A 22,566-nucleotide genomic window follows, 5' to 3' on the forward strand; every position below is an offset into this window, starting at 1 on the left:
TACACTGAGAGTAGAAGGTAGATGGGATACAAGGAGAATAGAAGCATCAGGGAAGAGAGAGGTGAAGGTTTATAAACTAAAAGAGGAGGCAGTTAGGGTAAGATATAAACAGCTATTGGAGCATAGATGGGCAAATGAGAGCATAGGCAATGGAGTCGAAGAGGTATGGGGTAGGTTTAAAAATGTAGTGTTAGTGTGTTCAGCAGAAGTTTGTGGTTACAGGAAAGTGGGTGCGGGAGGGAAGAGGAGCGATTGGTGGAATGATGATGTAAAGAGAGTAGTAAGGGAGAAAAAGTTAGCATATGAGAAGTTTTTACAAAGTAGAAGTGATGCAAGGAGGGAAGAGTATATGGAGAAAAAGAGAGAGGTTAAGAGAGTGGTGAAGCAATGTAAAAAGAGAGCAAATGAGAGAGTGGGTGAGATGTTATCAACAAATTTTTTTGAAAATAAAAAAAAGTTTTGGAGCGAGATTAACAAGTTAAGGAAGCCTAGAGAACAAATGGATTTGTCAGTTAAAAATAGGAGAGGAGAGTTATTAAATGGAGAGTTAGAGGTATTGGGAAGATGGAGGGAATATTTTGAGGAATTGTTAAATGTTGATGAAGATAGGGAAGCTGTGATTTCGTGTATAGGGCAAGGAGGAATAACATCTTGCAGGAGTGAAGAGGAGCCAGTTGTGAGTGTGGAGGAAGTTCGTGAGGCAGTAGGTAAAATGAAAGGGGGTAAGGCAGCTGGGATTGATGGGATAAAGATAGAAATGTTAAAAGCAGGTGGGGATATAGTTTTGGAGTGGTTGGTGCAATTATTTAATAAATGTATGGAAGAGGGTAAGGTACCTAGGGATTGGCAGAGAGCATGCATAGTTCCTTTGTATAAAGGCAAAGGGGATAAAAGAGAGTGCAAAAATTATAGGGGGATAAGTCTGTTGAGTGTACTTGGTAAAGTGTATGGTAGAGTTATTATTGAAAGAATTAAGAGTAAGACGGAGAATAGGATAGCAGATGAACAAGGAGGCTTTAGGAAAGGTAGGGGGTGTGTGGACCAGGTGTTTACAGTGAAACATATAAGTGAACAGTATTTAGATAAGGCTAAAGAGGTCTTTGTGGCATTTATGGATTTGGAAAAGGCTTATGACAGGGTGGATAGGGGGGCAATGTGGCAGATGTTGCAGGTGTATGGTGTAGGAGGTAGGTTACTGAAAGCAGTGAAGAGTTTTTACGAGGATAGTGAGGCTCAAGTTAGAGTATGTAGGAAAGAGGGAAATTATTTCCCAGTAAAAGTAGGCCTTAGACAAGGATGTGTGATGTCACCGTGGTTGTTTAATATATTTATAGATGGGGTTGTAAGAGAAGTGAATGCGAGGGTCTTGGCAAGAGGCGTGGAGTTAAAAGATAAAGAATCACACATAAAGTGGGAGTTGTCACAGTTGTTCTTTGCTGATGACACTGTGCTCTTGGGAGATTCTGAAGAGAAGTTGCAGAGATTGGTGGATGAATTTGGTAGGGTGTGCAAAAGAAGAAAATTAAAGGTGAATACAGGAAAGAGTAAGGTTATGAGGATAACAAAAAGATTAGGTGATGAAAGATTGGATATCAGATTGGAGGGAGAGAGTATGGAGGAGGTGAATGTATTCAGATATTTGGGAGTGGACGTGTCAGCGGATGGGTCTATGAAAGATGAAGTGAATCATAGAATTGATGAGGGGAAAAGGGTGAGTGGTGCACTTAGGAGTCTGTGGAGACAAAGAACTTTGTCCTTGGAGGCAAAGAGGGGAATGTATGAGAGTATAGTTTTACCAACGCTCTTATATGGGTGTGAAGCATGGGTGATGAATGTTGCAGTGAGGAGAAGGCTGGAAGCATTGGAGATGTCATGTCTGAGGGCAATGTGTGGTGTGAATATAATGCAGAGAATTCGTAGTTTGGATGTTAGGAGGAGGTGCGTGATTACCAAAACTGTTGTCCAGAGGGCTGAGGAAGGGTTGTTGAGGTGGTTCGGACATGTAGAGAGAATGGAGCGAAACAGAATGACTTCAAGAGTGTATCAGTCTGTAGTGGAAGGAAGGCGGGGTAGGGGTCGGCCTAGGAAAGGTTGGAGGGAGGGGGTAAAGGAGGTTTTGTGTGCGAGGGGCTTGGACTTCCAGCAGGCATGCGTGAGCGTGTTTGATAGGAGTGAATGGAGACAAATGGTTTTTAATACTTGACGTGCTGTTGGAGTGTGAGCAAAGTAACATTTATGAAGGGGTTCAGGGAAACCGGCAGGCCGGACTTGAGTCCTGGAGATGGGAAGTACAGTGCCTGCACTCTGAAGGAGGGGTGTAAATGTTGCAATTTAAAAACTGTAGTGTAAAGCACCCTTCTGGCAAGACAATGATGGAGTGAATGATGGTGAAAGTTTTTCTTTTTTGGGCCACCCTGCCTTGGTGGGAATCGGCCAGTGTGATAATAAAAAATAAAGAATTCTTGGCAAAAAAATGCTGACCACACAAGTTCAATGAATGGTCCACACAACCATTGAAAATTGCCTTCTTGTTCTTTTCTTTAAGAATGGCTTGTACACCACCATGGACCCCAGCCATGGTGGCAACATTGTCATATCCCTGAGCACGGCACAGCATGAAGTCCAGTCCATCACTTTCCAGCTTTTTCAGGATATCAGAACTGATATCAGCAGCTTTTTTGCCCTTCAAAGGAAAAAAAAAAACAAGAAAAACTTCCTTCACTTGAACTCTTCCATCCTCCATTTGCATGTACCTGATAACTTCTGACATTTGGTCAGTGTGTGTCACATCTGGTGTACTGTCAAACATAACGCTGTAGTATACAGCTCTCTTGATATCAGTAACAAGTTTCTCTTTGACTCGATTTGCCAGAACACTTAAAAACTTATTTTGAGTTGATGGTGAGAGATGCGAAACTGATGACCTGTGTTCACTTGAGCTGCACTTCAGTCTCATTAGGTGCTCTTTTAGCACAGGATCATACTTAGCTATTAATTCAACCATCTCAAGAAAGTTTCCTCTATTTGATGAGAATTCGTCATCCCTTTGGCCGCGAAATGCTAAGTTCTGTTTAGCCAGAAACAGTGTAATGTCGAGCAACCTGTACAATATTTCCTTCCACCTTTTCTTCTGGAATTCCATTGAAATGATTATTTCTGCATCTATGGTTTTGTTCACCCTTAAACCGGTTGCCATGGTTTTCCAATTCTCGAGGCAACGTAGGTGTTCATCAGAACTTTCATGATTGTGTACTTTTGGGTTCAGCTTCCACCATATTTGAAACCCAATCACAAACTTTGATGTTATACTTTTAACACTAGAGGTAAACAATCTACAGCAGTAACAGTATAATTTCCCACTGACTGGCGAGTATACCATCCATGATCGCAAAACTTTCTCACCATTCTGCATCTGTTTGTAGAACCATTCTTTAGAAAGCTAACGCTCATCGCCTTTTGCATTTTTTCTCTTTGTAACACGAAAAGGGCCATCCTTGTTCTGATAAACATAACTACCACTTTCGATGATTTCAATCCTGGAATGGTCTGGAACTGGAATTTTCCAAGAAGAAACATCACACATCGATGCTAACTCTCGCAGACTCTCATTCCCTTCATTCCTCTCGCTTATATTACCATTTTCGGAGTCAGAATCGACATCAGTGTTATCAGTAAGATCATGACTAAAATCATTTGATGAACTCAGGACATTATCGGGTTTCTTGAGATACTGAACCATAGACCCAGCCATTTTTCGCATTAGCTGAACTTTTTCATTTTTTGCCTTCCTTCGATTTATGCACTCCATGAGGCATGATATGTAAATGATCTGAAAAAAGAATGCCAGGTTCACCGTTTTGGTTCTGCTGAATATTCGGTAATTTTTAATGGTGACAAAGAAATAAATGGTGCCAATTCTATTATCCTACTGAGGATGAAATGAAGTTAGGAAACGAAATAAGTGGGTTAAGTTCGGATGAAATTAAGACTAACTATTAATAACTGTTGTTTCATGATTGCATTAATTTTTTCACTAGAACCTAATTTGGATATTTAACTCAGACTCTAACCAGAATGAGAGTAAAGCAGAAAAAATTAAGCCTACTTTCCAATGAATTAGAAAAAATAATCATAATGGTCATTATGGATGTAATAATAATGTGTACCATATTATTTGGTAAGCCTCCTGGCCCTATAGGCTTTACTCCACGAGGATTGGTAACAACAATGCATGGTTAAAATGGATATCAATAAATAACAAAAAGGCATAATACCGCGACCGGAGCAATACACAAATAACCCGCACACAGGAGAGAGGAGCTTACAACGATGTTTCAGTCCGACTTAGACCATTTACAAAATCACACTAACAGAAAGCAGAGGAGGAGGCAGTATATGTAGGCCAACAGACAGGGACGGGACAAGAGAGGTAGTAGGAAAGGAGGAAGAGAGGTAGTGGTAGAGGTAGTAGTAGTATAGTGGAGTGAGTCAAATACTAAGAAAGAGGAACACTGCAAGGGAGCTAGGGGCCCACAAAAGGTAGGAACAAAAACACAGAGGGAGTGGGGAAAATAATAATAATGGACCTAATACTCAAGGCAGAAGAAAGAAAACCCAAAGGAGAAAGAGGAAGGGAGAAGGGGGAAAAAAGAATCAGGTTAAATCATGGGTGTTCTGAAGTTTGGAGCATTTTACAATGTAATGGGAAAGGAAGGCATCTACAGAGACAAAGCTAGGACTAAGATTCATACAAAGAAAGGTAGGTAAGACACATAGGCAACAGATAGTTCCAGACTATGGAACAGAACATCTCCATGCTGAGGGACTGACAACCTCAAATCTACGACTTCAAGGGTGATGGACTGATTACATCGTCTTCACATCTCTACTGCTCCTGCCTAATTTCTGTACTCGACTGAAGAACTGAAGAAGCCTACTGTGTAGGCAAAATGTTTCGGAATAAAGTTGACTAACTGTTGCCTATGTGTCTTACCTACCAACCTGTCGGTATTGTATACCATTTTGATATTGACTCATACAAGGAAAGTTGTGTATGAAGCCACTGTGTGACTTCATCAGTACAATACAAAGTGGGTCACCAGGCCTGTTGCAGTATTCCTCCTTTCTTATGTTCTTATCTTGTGTAAGTGTCTCAATCTTCAGTGGGAATCTAATTCCTTGCTTCCTTTCCTTGATGTTAATATCCACCTCTCAGATACAGGTTTTGGCTTTTCCGTGTAGCACAAGCCTATGTACAGTGGCATATACATTCACTACTGTGATAAATGGTTTGAAAACTGACAAGTTGAAGATAGAGACACTTATGGGAATCATTATTAACCCTTTCAGGGTCCAAGGCCCAAATCTGGAGTCACGCACCAGTGTCCAAGAATTTAAAAAAAAAAAATTTGTTATTTTTTCTTATGAAATCGTAGAGAATCTTTTTGTGAAGGTAATAAAACAAAAAGTACGAAATTTGGTGGAAAATTGACGAAATTATGCTCTCGCGAATTTTGATGTGTCAGCGATATTTACGAATCGGCGATTTTGCCGACTTTGACTCCCATTTTAGGCCAATTACATTATTCCAATCAACCAAATTCTTAGCTATTTCACTAGTATTACTTCTATTCTATCGATTGAGCACAAGAAATTGCCAAGTCAACTGTTTTAACTACAAAATAAAGTGATCGGAAATTGTTAATTTGGCCAATTTAACACAAAGTTCAAAATATTCCAATTTCAAAATAGGGTCCAGAATGAACAATGTAGGCATTCCTTGCACTAAACTAACATTTCCTCTGTTCATTAGTTATGTTTTGAGGCTTTACAAATAAATTCCATTTTGATTTTTTATTCACATAATGAATTTTTATTCACACCAAAAAATAGAAGATTTACTGTTATGCAATACTGTAATAATTGTATAAATATCATCATATTTGTGAATGTATATTAGAGCCACCAGCTGATGTGTATTAGACGTGTGAGGTCGTTTGTTTACTCTTGAATATCGGCAAAAATTTAACATTTCCGCTACTTTGAGCTCAGTTTCAAGCCATTTCCAATGCTAAAACCAATCAAAATCATCTCTATTTCTGTAATATGTCTTCCATTCTATCAAATGAGACCAAGAAATCGCAAATACAACTATAAAAAACATACGAAAAAACACTGCAAAGTTGCTGTTTTAATCGAAAAATCATGATTTCATTTTTTTCTCATTATACACAGTGTGCTGCAGGATCTGTTTTATGTGGTGCACACATACCACATAGATGTATTCTCTCATATCTAGGCCCAAATGTACCACTCACAGTTTATCAGAGTGAGCTGAGCTCATGGCGTAGATCTACGGTTTGGACCCTGAACGTAAAGCCGTAGATCTACGGGACGGACCCTGAAAGGGTTAAGGAAACGTTTTGCCACACAATGGCTTCTTCAGTCCAACACAAACTAGACAGGGGCAATGTTTCACTTTCCAGGAACTTTGTCAAGCTGATACAAGCAATACATGGACACAGAGGGTATATATAGGCTTTGAGTGAGGTGTAGTACAAGTAGAGGTAGTAGTAGTTGTAGTTCAATTCAATTCAATTCAAGTTTATTCTCTATAAGGGTTACAATGTGGGGTTTACAGGTTTTGGGTATTGTGTGGTTTACATGTTATAAAATTCTAATTACAGAGGGGGCCACTAGGACACCTAGCATGGCTAGGCATTTCGAGCAGACTTAGACTAATTCTTAACATTGAATCCTTACAGATTATGGTATTAACCCTTTCAGGGTCCAGGGCCAAAATCTGAAGTGGTGCTCCAGTGTTCAAGAAATTTTGAAAAAAAAAAAATTATTTTTTCTTACAGAATTAAAGAGTACATTTTTGTGAAGGTAATAAGACAAAAAAAAGTTTTTTTCTGATCAGTACTTACCGAGATACAGCGGTGGGAAGTTGACCCAAAATGACCGGGTGGCGGCAACATTAGTGACTTCCGCAAAATCCTATTTTTTTATTTTATGTTTTTTTATACTTTTTTCTTTTCTTTTCTAATTTTTTTCTTTTTCTAATAACATTTGTGGCCTGTGAGACCAATATAATGTACATTGTATAAGTGTACACTCATTGTATTCAACACAATAACTGCACTAATTTGTTTATCATTATATTGCTTACAAAACTTGTTTACAAGTTTATTGTAAACAAAATGATGAAAATATTAGTGTGGTTATTGTGTTGAATACAATGGTACCATATGGTACAATGGTACCATATGGTACAATATGGTACAATGGCACATGATACAATGGTACCATATGATAAAATGGTACCACATGGTAGAATGGCACCATTTGGTACAATGGTACCATATAGTACCATATGGTTCAATGGTGCCATAGGGTGCAATGGTACCATAGGGTGCAATGGTACCATATGGTACAATATGGCACAATGGCACATGATACAATGGTACCACATGGTAGAATGGCACCATTTGGTACAATGGTACCATATGATACAATGGTACCATATGGTGCAATGGTACCTTATGGTACCATATGGTGTAATGGTACCATATGGTACCATATGATGCAATGGTACCATATGGTACTGTTGTATTCAACACACTAATATTTTCATTATTATTTTGGTTACAATAGTTGTTTACAAGAAAAATATGCAAAAATGTTGTATATTAGTAATGTTCTATTATATATTTACAAGTGTACAGGAACTTTACGTGTTCCTTGAGGTGGATGACAAAGCACTTTGTCTCGGAAACTGCGGAAACTGCGGAGTCTTGCGTCGCCACTCACTCAGTCCTGGCTGGTGTCTCATGCCACCAACACCTATTGACCATATGGTACACGGTATATGTTACAGGGTACCATATGGTACATTGTACTATATGGTAAAGGGTACCATGCAGTACAGGATAACATATGGTACAGGGTACCATATGGTGCAGGGTACCATATGGTGCAGGGTACCATATGGTGCAGGGTACCATATGGTACAGGGTACCATATGATACAGGGTACCATATGGTACAGATACAGGGATAACTATAGAAATAAGTCACCCTGACTTTTTTGCGTTATCCTAGGATTTTATACATATGCTACTATGTATGATAATCTATGTAATTGTATTTCTGTACACCTGAATAAACTTACTCAAGTGCATGTGGCATCATAAGTAAGTTTATTTAGTTATACACAAATAAAGTTACATAGAATATCATACTTAGCAGCATATGTTTGGGGAACCTAGGATAACCCAAAAAAGTCAGACAGATTTATTTCCATTAGGGTCCCTGTACCCTGTACCATATGGTACAATGTACTATACATACATTGTACCATATGGTACCATTGCACCATATACCATTGTTCCATATGATATCATTGTATGACATGGCACCATTGTACCATATGGTACCATTGTACCATATGGCACCATTGTACCATATGGCACAATGGTACCATATGGTTCAAAACCATAGAATTCGTCTTCAGCTCCACTTCCATCAGTCTTAGAACTGTAAGTTGTGAAGAGGAGAGTCAGAATTCGCTGGGAGAGTGAGTGGGGAGTGAGAGCATCTTGCCGCCAGGCACTATGAACAGAGCTACTTTGCCGGCGTTCCCACAATGCCATGTGGGCGTCCAGATTTTTTCTATGGTGTGCACACTGACCACCCAGACCCATTCTCTTAGATGTAGGCCTACCAGCCTTCTCCTGCTAAATTTGATGGCGTTAGAATTTTGGCATAGATCTACGGTTTGGACCCTGAACGTAAAGCCGTAGATCTACGGGACGGACCCTGAAAGGGTTAAGGCTAAGTGACTACATCATAATTTGTGAGTTTAGCAATGTGAATGCTTTTGTTTTGGCACAATACAAGGTGTCTATATTGGAGTATCATAGGCAAACTTATGACTAGTTAGGATTTATTATTTTAAGATTAAAATTAGTATTTCTGGGTTTATAGTCAGTGGGTGAGTGAGTGTAATTGTGAACCACCAGGTGGTTATCATGTAGTTAGTTGTCGGGGTGGATCAGGGAGATAAGATGTTTTCTAACTGTAGTTTTGAAAGTGATGAATGTGTCTGCAGTTCTAGAGTTTTCAGGTAGGGTGTTCCAGATTTTAGGTCCTTTGAAATACATTAAATTTTTGTAAAGGTTTAGTCGAATACGGGGAATGTCATAGAGATGTTTGTGTCTGGTGTTATGCCTGTGGATCCTGTCACAACTATCAAGAAAGCATTTTAGGTCAAGGTTAATATTGGAATTTAAGGTCCTGTAGATATAGATTGCACAGAAGTAAGTGTGGATGTTCTGAACAGGGAGTAAGTTTAGATCTATGAAGAGTGGAGGGGTGTGTTGCCAGGGATGGGATTTAGTGATTATTCTTACTGCAGCTCTTTGTTGGGTTATTATTGGCTTTAGGCGTGTTGCTGCAGTTGAACCCCAAGCACAGATAGCATAGGTGAGGTATGGATATATAAGTGAATGGTATAGTGTGAGAAGGACAGTTTGCGGTACATAGTATCGTATCTTGGAGAGGATCCCCACCGTTTTGGATACTTTTTTAGGTATGTGTTGGATACTTTTTTTGGTATGTGTTGGATATGGGTGCTGAAATTTAGGTTGTTGTCGAGGTATAGGCCAAGGAATTTGCCCTCATTATGTCTGGCAATTAGAGTGTTGTCGATCTTAATGTTAAGTTGCGCAACACCTGCTCTGCTACCAAACATAATATAGTAGGTTTTGCCAGTGTTAAGTGTAAGTTTATTGGCTGTCATCCAAGTCAATATTTTGAGCAGCTCCTCGTTAACAATGGTGTTGAGGATGGCAAGATTAGGGTGGGAGATTAAATAAGTCATGTCGTCAGCAAAGAGAATGGGTTTCAGGTGTTGGGATATGTTTGGAAGATCATTGATGTAAATGAGGAAGAGCAGGGGTCCAAGGACACTTCCCTGCAGAACTCCAGTATCAAGTAGCCGTATTGATGAGGCTGTGTCTTTAATGGTGACATACTGATACCTGTTAGAAAGGTAGGATTTAAAATATGCAAGCGCATGGCCTCTTATACCATAGTGGTCAAGTTTGTGGAGTAGGATGCCATGGTCTACTGTGTCAAACGCTTTTCTTAGGTCAATAAAAATTCCTAGCAGATATTCCTTATTTTCCAATGCTGTGTAAAGCAGGTCTAGCATTTTTATAATTGCATCATTAGTGCTTTTATTTTTCCTAAATCCAAATTGGCAGGGGTTGAGTATGTTTTGTGACATTATAAATGAATATAGTCTCCTGTGCACGAGTTTCTCGAAGATTTTGGATAGCAATGGTAAGTTTGATATTGGCCTATAGTTGTTTACGTCTGTAGGGTCACCACCTTTATGTATTGGTGTAACCCTTGCTGTCTTGAGTAGTGTCGGGAAAGTGCTAGTTTCTAGTGACTTGTTAAAAAGTAATGTAATAGCATGTGAAAGGACATGGGCCGCTCACTTTTACAATAATGGTGGGATGTGAGACAGATTCCCCGAGTTATTTTTAAATGACTTTATGATCGCAGTGACTTCCGTGGGCTCAGTTGGTACAAGATAGAAGGAATTTGGGAAATTCCCATCTAGGTAGTCCCTGGCATGGGCATTGGTACGTGGGATTTTACTGGCGAGATTAGATCCTATGTTTGAGAAGAAGTCATTTATCTTGTTAGCTGTATCAGTGGGATGCAGTGGTGTTTCATGAGGTTTTGTTAGAACAATATTCTTGTTTTTTTTAGTTTTTTTTTTTAGTTTGTGGGTCCCCAGAATCTGGGAAAGTGTTTTCCAGGTCTTTTTTATATCTCCTCTTGTGTCAGTGGATCTGCTGGAGTAGTACAGTTGTTTGGCTTTCTTTATTAATTTGGTGAGAACTGTTGAATATTGTTTAAGAATATCTTTGTGTATTAAGCCCTGTCTATATTGCTTTTCATATTGGTGTTTCTTATCAATGGATTTCAGAATGGTGCTGGTTAGCCATGGGCAACCAAGCCGTTTATTCGTGATCTGTTTCGTTTTTATAGGACAATGTTTGTTGTATAGTCTAAGTATTTTGTTAAGAAAAATGTCTGTCCAATCATCAATACCATTGGCACTGGAGAATTCTGTAGGCCAGTCAACAGTCTCTAGGTCTGCTGTGAAATTCCTTATTGAGGCCTCGTCATGGAGTTTAAATGAAACTTTGTTGTATTCGAGTGGTGGCTTACTAATGTTTGTTAAGAGGAAGGTTGGGAAGTGGTCAGTAGTGCTGTCTGTGATTATCCCTGATTTAAGGGGGGCTAGTATATTGGTCCATATGTGGTCTGTTATGGTTGCACTTGTCTCAGTCAGCCTGGTTGGTTTAGTTATTGTTGGTATGAGAAGTGCGTTGTTCATATTGTTGATGAAATCAGTTACAGTCTGATCATGTGGTAGGCCAAGGTTGGTATTGAAGTCTCCAGCTAAGAGAAGGTGGTGCTTGTTCATTTGTCTGTTTGTTATTAGTGACTTTAGATTCTCACTGAAGTTTGGGATGTTTGTGTGGGGTATCCGGTATATGGCACTGATTGTTATAGGCGTCTTGAGGTTTTTTCAGTAAAATTAGCAAAAATGTATTCCCCATATTCATCACTAAAGCAATTAGTGCTAATACAAGATAGTTGGTTAGAGCAATAGATTGCAGTACCACCCCCGACTTGGTATGGTCTGCAGTTGTGGATTGCTGTGTATCCTGGTAGTGGGTAGATATCAGTTGTGTCCTGCTTAAGCCAGGTCTCAGTAAGAATAATGCAGGAGAAGGGTGTCTTTAGTGACTCAAGGAGTGCCAGGAGGTCATCATAGTGTTTGCTTAAGGACCTGATGTTGTAGTTAAGAACTGATAGACTTTGAGCAGTGTTCAGGATAGTGCTGGCTTGTGATGCTGTGTAATAAAGGCAGTTACTTTCCAATAAGTTTTGATTGTGTGTTAGATTATGGAGGTTTAGATCAGGGTCAACGTGATCATTCATCTTTTAGGTTTAAATAGTGGTTGTTTATATCCTGTATTATGTTATGAGTTCTAATACTGATTTCTGTAGTTGTGGGAGGTTTGGATAAGTATACCACTAAACCACTTTGGTCATATAGAGTATAGTCACTAATAAACATAATGAAATTGATATTGTCTATGTGTTGTGCTAGAAGGAGCTAAAGTACAACTAGGTATAAACTAATACTATAAAAAAAAACAAATTACAGTGGCACCAGACTTGCTCTTGTAGTTGCACTAAGGTCTAGTATAATGAATTTATTGTTGTCTATGTATTGAGCTAGAATGAGCTGAAGTACAACTAGGTATAAACTTATTTTTTATTTTATTATCACACTGGCCGATTCCCACCAAGGCAGGGTGGCCCGAAAAAGAAAAACTTTCACCATCATTCACTCCATCACTGTCTTGCCAGAAGGGTGCTTTACACTACAGTTTTTAAACTGCAACATTAACACCCCTCCTTCAGAGTGCAGGCACTGTACTTCCCATCTCCAGGACTCAAGTCCGGCCTGCCGGTTTCCCTGAACCCCTTCATAAATGTTACTTTGCTCACACTCCAACAGCACGTCAAGTATTAAAAACCATTTGTCTCCATTCACTCCTATCAAACACGCTCACGCATGCCTGCTGGAAGTCCAAGCCCCTCGCACACAAAACCTCCTTTACCCCCTCTCTCCAACCTTTCCTAGGCCGACCCCTACCCCGTCTTCCTTCCACTACAGACTGATACACTCTTGAAGTCATTCTGTTTCGCTCCATTCTCTCTACATGTCCGAACCACCTCAACAACCCTTCCTCAGCCCTCTGGACAACAGTTTTGGTAATCCCGCACCTCCTAACTTCCAAGCTACGAATTCTCTGCATTATATTCACACCACACATTGCCCTCAGACATGACATCTCCACTGCCTCCAGCCTTCTCCTCGCTGCAACATTCATCACCCATGCTTCACACCCATATAAGAGCGTTGGTAAAACTATACTCTCATACATTCCCCTCTTTGCCTCTAAGGACAAAGTTCTTTGTCTCCACAGACTCCTAAGTGCACCACTCACTCTTTTCCCCTCATCAATTCTATGATTCACCTCATCTTTCATAGACCCATCCGCTGACACGTCCACTCCCAAATATCTGAATACATTCACCTCCTCCATACTCTCTCCCTCCAATCTGATATTCAATCTTTCATCACCTAATCTTTTTGTTATCCTCATAACCTTACTCTTTCCTGTATTCACCTTTAATTTTCTTCTTTTGCACACCCTACCAAATTCATCCACCAATCTCTGCAACTTCTCTTCAGAATCTCCCAAGAGCACAGTGTCATCAGCAAAGAGCAGCTGTGACAACTCCCACTTTGCGTGTGATTCTTTATCTTTTAACTCCACGCCTCTTGCCAAGACCCTCGCATTTACTTCTCTTACAACCCCATCTATAAATATATTAAACAACCACGGTGACATCACACATCCTTGTCTAAGGCCTGCTTTTACTGGGAAATAATTTCCCTCTTTCCTACATACTCTAACTTGAGCCTCACTATCCTCGTAAAAACTCTTCACTGCTTTCAGTAACCTACCTCCTACACCATACACTTGCAACATCTGCCACATTGCCCCTCTATCCACCCTGTCATATGCCTTTTCCAAATCCATAAATGCCACAAAGACCTCTTTAGCCTTATCTAAATACTGTTCACTTATATGTTTCACTGTAAACACCTGGTCCACACACCCCCTACCTTTCCTAAAGCCTCCTTGTTCATCTGCTATCCTATTCTCCGTCTTACTCTTAATTCTTTCAATAATAACTCTACCATACACTTTACCAGGTATACTCAGCAGACTTATCCCCCTATAATTTTTGCACTCTTTTATCCCCTTTGCCTTTATACAAAGGAACTATGCATGCTCTCTGCCAATCCCTAGGTACCTTACCCTCTTCCATACATTTATTAAATAATTGCACCAACCACTCCAAAACTATACCCCCACCTGCTTTTAACATTTCTATCTTTATCCCATCAATCCCGGCTGCCTTACCCCCTTTCATTTTACCTACTGCCTCACGAACTTCCCCCCCACTCACAACTGGCTCTTCCTCACTCCTACAAGATGTTATTCCTCCTTGCCCTATACACGAAATCACAGCTTCCCTATCTTCATCAACATTTAACAATTCCTCAAAATATTCCCTCCATCTTCCCAATACCTCTAACTCTCCATTTAATAACTCTTCTCTCCTATTTTTAACTGACAAATCCATTTGTTCTCTAGGCTTTCTTAACTTGTTAATCTCACTCCAAAACTTTTTCTTATTTTCAACAAAATTTGTTGATAACATCTCACCCACTCTCTCATTTGCTTTCTTTTTACATTGCTTCACCACTCTCTTAACCTCTCTCTTTTTCTCCATATACTCTTCCCTCCTTGCATCACTTCTACTTTGTAAAAACTTCTCATATGCTAACTTTTTCTCCCTTACTACTCTCTTTACATGATCATTCCACCAATCGCTCCTCTTCCCTCCCGCACCCCCTTTCCTGTAACCACAAACTTCTGCTGAACACTCTAACACTACATTTTTAAACCTACCCCATACCTCTTCGACCCCATTGCCTATGCTCTCATTAGCCCATCTATCCTCCAATAGCTGTTCATATCTTACCCTAACTGCCTCCTCTTTTAGTTTATAAACCTTCACCTCTCTCTTCCCTGATGCTTCTATTCTCCTTGTATCCCATCTACCTTTTACTCTCAGTGTAGCTACAACTAGAAAGTGATCTGATATATCTGTGGCCCCTCTATAAACATGTACATCCTGAAGTCTACTCAACAGTCTTTTATCTACCAATACATAATCCAACAAACTACTGTCATTTTGCCCTACATCATATCTTGTATACTTATTTATCCTCTTTTTCTTAAAATATGTATTACCTATAACTAAACCCCTTTCTATACAAAGTTCAATCAAAGGGCTCCCATTATCATTTACACCTGGCACCCCAAACTTACCTACCACACCCTCTAAAAGTTTCTCCTACTTTAGCATTCAGGTCCCCTACCACAATTACTCTCTCACTTGGTTCAAAGGCTCCTATACATTCACTTAACATCTCCCAAAATCTCTCTCTCTCCTCTACATTCCTCTCTTCTCCAGGTGCATACACGCTTATTATGACCCACTTTTCACATCCAACCTTTACTTTAATCCACATAATTCTTGAATTTACACATTCATATTCTCTTTTCTCCTTCCATAACAGATCATTTAACATTACTGCTACCCCTTCCTTTGCTCTAACTCTCTCAGATACTCCAGATTTAATCCCATTTATTTCCCCCCACTGAAACTCCCCTACCCCCTTCAGCTTTGTTTCGCTTAGGGCCAGGAGATCCAACTTCTTTTCATTCATAACATCAGCAATCATCTGTTTCTTGTCATCTGCACTACATCCATGCACATTTAAGCATCCCAGTTTTATAAAGTTTTTCTTCTTCTCTTTTTTAGTAAATGTCTACAGGAGAAGGGGTTACTAGCCCATTGCTCCCGGCATTTTAGTCGCCTCATACGACACGCATGGCTTACGGAGGAAAGATTCTTTTCCACTTCCCCATGGACAATAGAAGAAATAAAGAAGAACAAGAGCTATTTAGAAAAAGGAGAAAAACCTAGATGTATTTATATATATATGCATGTGCGTGTCTGTGAAGTGTGACCAAAGTGTAAGTAGGAGTAGCAAGATATCCCTGTTATCTAGCGTGTTTATGAGACAGAAAAAGAAACCAGCAATCCTACCATCATGCAAAACAGTTACAGGTTTCTGTTTCACAGTCATCTGGCAGGACGGTAGTACTTCCCTGGGTGGTTGCTATCTACCAACCTACTACCTATATAAACTTATAATATAAAAATACAAATTAAAATGGTACTTGCAATTGCACTAGGGTCTGATATAGGTTGTTAACAAGATCAAGAGTATAACTAGATTTAAATTGACAAAATAAAATTCACAAATTAAAGTACCAAAAGAATAATAGGTAAAAAATAACAATGGCAATGACTTGGTTATAATATGATAGTAAGATGGTAGATAGGTACACAGGTACACAGGTACAAAGGATAATATAAAGGTTGGAGTTGAATATACAAACTTGAAAATTTGGCAACAAAATGTTATGTAAAATCACATAATGAGGTAGTTGATTATTTAATTACTAAGAGATTGTACTATGAAATTTGAACAATAATGGAGCAAAACATACACTACACTACGTAGGCTTTTAGGTTGGACATTGTTTAGTTATTCTCTGTAAGATTAGTATCCCTGAGAAATCGTGATAGATCATTCTTGTTCGTGATTGTGTACAGTTGACCTACATTCGTTTTCCTAATTAGAATTTTCCCATCCCGTGTGAAGCATTGGTGTATTGTGTCATTATTCTCCCGCTTAAGTTTTCTGACTCTATACAGGAGGTTCTGACGTTTTTTGGTAAGACACTCGTTTATGTATACCTCTTTCTTTACTTTAATAGATGCAATTATTAAGTCTTTTTTCCTGTCATGTGAGTGGAATCTAAGCATAACACTTTTTCTACCATGGGATCCTAGTAACCTGGCTTCCTTTATTTCTGACTCTGGTACAATAACACTTGTTTGGTCCTTTATGATCTGGAGAGTAATTTCTTTACTGTTCGTTTGGTTCATATCACTGGGAAAAAGTGGACTGTTAACTATTACTGCGTCCCATAGTTTATCTTGCTCAGTTTTATCTTCTTGGAGAGCAAAGTAGTCACTGAACTGGTTATCTAAGTTGTTCTTCCATTCTTTTACTGCTTCTTCAACCTTTGTATTAAGAGATATTATTTGTTCTGCATGGCTATCTATGACTGTTTGGATGGTCTTGCCATAGTTAGCCATTCCTGGTGTTGATAACTTTTGTTCTCGAGTTGTGTCATCCTGGTGTCTTGTTTTGTTAGCGCCTCTCAAAGATTCATATTTTCAATAACTAAGGTGGAGATGCATGACTTTAGGGTATCTGGATCGTTGGTCATACCTGAGAGACTACTTGGTAGGTTGAATTCGGGGAAGAGAGGGGTGGAGGGGCTGGGGGCAGCTATGTTTGTTATTGTTGTGGTGTCACCTTGAGCGGTGGTGAGAGGGGTGGTAGCTGGGCCGGCGTCCTCCTGGCTACACTTGTTGAATAGTTGATTTTTCGGTGTTTTCTTGCTGGCCTTGGTGCTGTTTCCTCTGAGATTGCGCCTCATAATACTACAGGAATTGTTGTAGTTAAGAAGAAGTTGTAGTTATACAAAGCTTAGGGTTATGTTGTTCGGCTGGCAGCGGGGTGTTGCTTTGGGTTTGAGGGCAGTCTTCCTTTGATCTCTATTATTTTCGATTTGTAGGTTTCACTGTTGGTAATCTTTTGTCATTCTGGGTGCTATGTTGGGTAGTGCAGTTTTGCTTGTAACTAGGTCATCATAGGAGCACTGGTGGCTCTGATAGTTGGAGAAAAGTACGGAGCTTGGAGGTCGTTGCTGTTGCTGCCGCTGCCTGCCTGCCTGTTCTTATGTTCTTATACATGTGGTGGAAAAGCATTGGGTAGGGGTAGTTTTGATAAGGACCTGCCTTGTATGGTCCAGTAGGCCTTTTGCAGTGTTCCTCCATTCTTATGTTCTTACGCACCATGGTTATTTCAACATTTCATGAATGTCAGTTTTCACCCATTCATATATCTTGATTCATGAACATGACTGATATCACCAATAAGCAAAAGTAAAGCTCAAAATATGATAATTACCTGACCCTTTGCCTGTTTAATCCAGCCACATATACACCACCTGGACCAAACTCACTCGTGGGCGGTGGAGCAGACACAGTATGTTACGTCACTGATGACTGATCATAGTGATGCCAGGGTGATTAACGGTTTTTCCAAAACATCATAAATAAAATGATCGATTTATCATAGTTTATCATATAGCGCCATTGATTTTCCCTATATAGTCTTATTTGTACTCTGTAATCATATACGTAATAGGCTATATAGAAACAAAGGATTTTTCTCTTATGTTGCAGCAACACTGCCTAGTATGGGCCAACAGGCATGCTGCAGTGTTCCTCCTTTCTTATGTTCTTAGTGTCACCTTCTTTAGAGGCTCTTTGGTGTCACCCGTGGCGGTCCCCCCCTAACGATGCCTCTGACTTTACCTCTTGTTCTGTATAGTTAGGAACTTTACTACTACTTCTCTTTAGTAATTTTAAATCCTCACCTTCTGTTATGCACATGCTCTTTTGTTTCACAGTTTTACATACAACTTTGTACCATTAAGTAACTATTTGTTGTCCAGAGTAGCAAAGTGAAAGGTCTCTCACACTACAAACATTCCTCTTAGAAAGAAACAAAGTGGAAGGTGTCTCACACTATAAACATTCCTCATAGAAAGAAAGGGAAAAGTGGAGGCAGTTGCTGAATTCAAAGTAAAAAATTTCTCTATTCTTTCCAAAAGATTTGGAGCTACTAACTTCTTCCTCAGATTAAACCTAGTCTCCTCTTAATCCTCAGGTGCTTCCTTCACTGTGGATTTAACCCTTTCAGGGTTAAATAAATAGTGAAGGAAGTACCTGTGAAATGATAGAGAATCTTTTCTCGATCATAATGACACCAAAAGTATGAAATTTGATGGAAAAACTTACGGAATTATGCTCTCGTGAAGTTAGCAGTCTTGACGATGTTTGTGCATCGGCGATTTTGCCCGCTTTGAGATCTATTTTCGGCCAATTCCAGTATACTAGTCGACAAAAATCATATCTACTTTGCTAGAACTCCATTTTTCCTATCGAATAAATAAAGAAACCACCCATTTACCGATTTCATCTATCCAATAAAGTGGTCAGATATTGGCAATTTTGCCTATTTCACACAAATTTCAAAAGATGCCAATTTCCAAATAGGGTAAAGAATAAACAGACAGACATTCCTGACACTAAAATAACATTTTCTCTGCTCATTAGTCATGTCCCCACGCCCCTCTTACATCTCTTTTGCTTTCCACTTTGAATTTTTATTCTTACAAAATAATAGATTTACTATTATGCAGACCACTGCATTAGTGTAGAAATGGTATAAATAATATCAGCACACTTGTGAAAGAATATTAGACTCGCCAGTTGACGTGTATTGGATGCTTGGCATGATTTGTTTACTTTTGAACTTTGGTAAAGATCGAACATTTCTGTTACTTTGAGCTTAATTTCAAGGTACTTTTCATTATGAAACCAATCAAAATCAGATTCTGTAATATGTCTTCCATTCTATAAAATGAGACCAGGAAAACTAAAATACAACCATAAATACCATACGAAAATACACTGCAAAGTCGCTGTTTAAAACCAAAAACACTGTCAGAGTTTTTTTTTTTTCTCATTATGCACTGTGCGCTGCTGGATTTTTTTTATACTGTGCACACTGACCACATAGACCCATTCTGTCATATGTAGGCCTACCAACTTTCTCTCACTAGGTTTGAAGGTGCTAGAATTTAGGCATACTAGTACATCAATAACCCTGGTGTGTAAGCCGTACTAGTACGTCAGAAACCCTGAAAGGGTTAATAAAATATTTATTCTTGTTTGACAGACTAGGAATATTGAGGACCTTCTTTCATCTTTTATACCTGCACTTTCTTTAGATTCATTGTGAAAATTTCTTTAGTAAAGACTAGATGGACAATTGTTAATTATCTTTCTCAGGGTAATGTTGTGTTATGGAAACCTTCAGACACTGCTATACTGAGCAACTTCACCATCTATAAAATTATGCGTGAAGCTGGTGTACCCGGTGGTGTTGTCAGCTTCATCCCAAGTGATGGGCCAGTCTTTGGTGACACAGTAACCAAGTCTCCGCACTTGGCAGCCATTAACTTCACTGGATCAGTCCCGTGAGTAAAGTTGTTGTATAGTGTACTGTGAGGCCTGCAAAAAAAGCCAGCCTTTGAATATACTGGGTGTCCTAATAGACATCTAGTGTTATTATGTCATGTTCATATTTTTTAATGTAGAATTTCTAAAACATTTTATTACATTAATAAACAGTTTATTGATATATTTTAACTTACTGGTGGTCTCCTACTGAGGTAGGGTGACCCAGAAAGTCTTGCCAAAGGCACACCAACATTATAACTTAGATGCCTTTCCAAACTGCAATATCTCCACCCCTCTTTCAGAGTGCAGGCACTGTATGTCCCATCTCCAGATCTCAAGTCTGGCTATCCAGTTTCCCCGAATCCCTTTATAAACGTTACTGTGCTCACACTCCAGCAGTACATTATTATTATTTTTATTATAACACTGGCCGATTCCCACCAAGGCAGGGTGGCCCGAAAAAGAAAAACTTTCACCATCATTCACTCCATCACTGTCTTGCCAGAAGGGTGCTTTACACTACAGTTTTTAAACTGCAACATTAACACCCCTCCTTCAGAGTGCAGGCACTGTACTTCCCATCTCCAGGACTCAAGTCCGGCCTGCCGGTTTCCCTGAATCCCTTCATAAATGTTACTTTGCTCACACTCCAACAGCATGTCAAGTATTAAAAACCATTTGTCTCCATTCACTCCTATCAAACACGCTCACGCATGCCTGCTGGAAGTCCAAGCCCCTCGCACACTAAACCTCCTTTACCCCCTTCCTCCAACCTCTCCTAGGCCGACCCCTACCCCACCTTCCTTCCACTACAGACTGATACACTCTTGAAGTCATTCTGTTTCGCTCCATTCTCTCTACATGTCCGAACCACCTCAACAACCCTTCCTCAGCCCTCTGGACAACAGTTTTGGTAATCCCGCACCTCCTCCTAACTTCCAAACTACGAATTCTCTGCATTATATTCACACCACACATTGCCCTCAGACATGACATCTCCACTGCCTCCAGCCTTCTCCTCGCTGCAACATTCATCACCCATGCTTCACACCCATATAAGAGCGTTGGTAAAACTATACTCTCATACATTCCCCTCTTTGCCTCCAAGGACAAAGTTCTTTGTCTCCACAGACTCTCAAGTGCACCACTCACTCTTTTTCCCTCATCAATTCTATGATTCACCTCATCTTTCATAGACCCATCTGCTGACACGTCCACTCCCAAATATCTGAATACGTTCACCTCCTCCATACTCTCTCCCTCCAATCTGATATTCAATCTTTCATCACCTAATCTTTTTGTTATCCTCATAACCTTACTCTTTCCTGTATTCACCTTTAATTTTCTTCTTTTGCACACCCTACCAAATTCATCCACCAATCTCTGCAACTTCTCTTCAGAATCTCCCAAGAGCACAGTGTCATCAGCAAAGAGCAGCTGTGACAACTCCCACTTTGTGTGTGATTCTTTATCTTTTAACTCCACGCCTCTTGCCAAGACCCTCGCATTTACTTCTCTTACAACCCCATCTATAAATATATTAAACAACCACGGTGACATCACACATCCTTGTCTAAGGCCTACTTTTACTGGGAAAAAATTTCCCTCTTTCCTACATACTCTAACTTGAGCCTCACTATCCTCGTAAAAACTCTTCACTGCTTTCAGTAACCTACCTCCTACACCATACACTTGCAACATTTGCCACATTGCCCCCCTATCCACCCTGTCATACGCCTTTTCCAAATCCATAAATGCCACAAAGACCTCTTTAGCCTTATCTAAATACTGTTCACTTATATGTTTCTCTGTAAACACCTGGTCCACACACCCCCTACCTTTCCTAAAGCCTCCTTGTTCATCTGCTATCCTATTTTCCGTCTTACTCTTAATTCTTTCAATTATAACTCTACCATACACTTTACCAGGTATACTCAACAGACTTATCCCCCTATAATTTTTGCACTCTCTTTTATCCCCTTTGCCTTTATACAAAGGAACTATGCATGCTCTCTGCCAATCCCTAGGTACCTTACCCTCTTCCATACATTTATTAAATAATTGTACCAACCACTCCAAAACTATATCCCCACCTGCTTTTAACATTTCTATCTTTATCCCATCAATCCCAGCTGCCTTACCCCCTTTCATTTTACCTACTGCCTCATGAACTTCCCCCACACTCACAACTGGCTCTTCCTCACTCCTACAAGATGTTATTCCTCCTTGCCCTATACACGAAATCACAGCTTCCCTATCTTCATCAACATTTAACAATTCCTCAAAATATTCCCTCCATCTTCCCAATACCTCTAACTCTCCATTTAATAACTCTCCTCTCCTATTTTTAACTGACAAATCCATTTGTTCTCTAGGCTTTCTTAACTTGTTAATCTCACTCCAAAACTTTTTCTTATTTTCAACAAAATTTGTTGATAACATCTCACCCACTCTCTCATTTGCTCTCTTTTTACATTGCTTCACCACTCTCTTAACCTCTCTCTTTTTCTCCATATACTCTTCCCTCCTTGCATCACTTCTACTTTCTAAAAACTTCTCATATGCTAACTTTTTCTCCCTTACTACT

At 39.6% G+C, this 22,566-nt stretch overlaps 1 protein-coding gene across 1 annotated transcript in view; it reads left to right on the forward strand.

Annotated features, from left to right (window-relative positions):
• P5CDh1 (delta-1-Pyrroline-5-carboxylate dehydrogenase 1) overlaps nt 1-22,566 on the forward strand; it is a 338,244-nt gene that overhangs the window by 161,943 nt on the left and 153,735 nt on the right. The window contains exon 8 of the mRNA XM_070086007.1: nt 19,809-19,996. Within this exon, the coding sequence (XP_069942108.1) occupies nt 19,809-19,996 (188 nt within the window). The remainder of the gene's footprint in view (nt 1-19,808; nt 19,997-22,566) is intronic.

This window comes from Cherax quadricarinatus, chromosome 17 (assembly GCF_038502225.1).
Source record: "Cherax quadricarinatus isolate ZL_2023a chromosome 17, ASM3850222v1, whole genome shotgun sequence".
NCBI lineage: Eukaryota > Metazoa > Arthropoda > Malacostraca > Decapoda > Parastacidae > Cherax > Cherax quadricarinatus.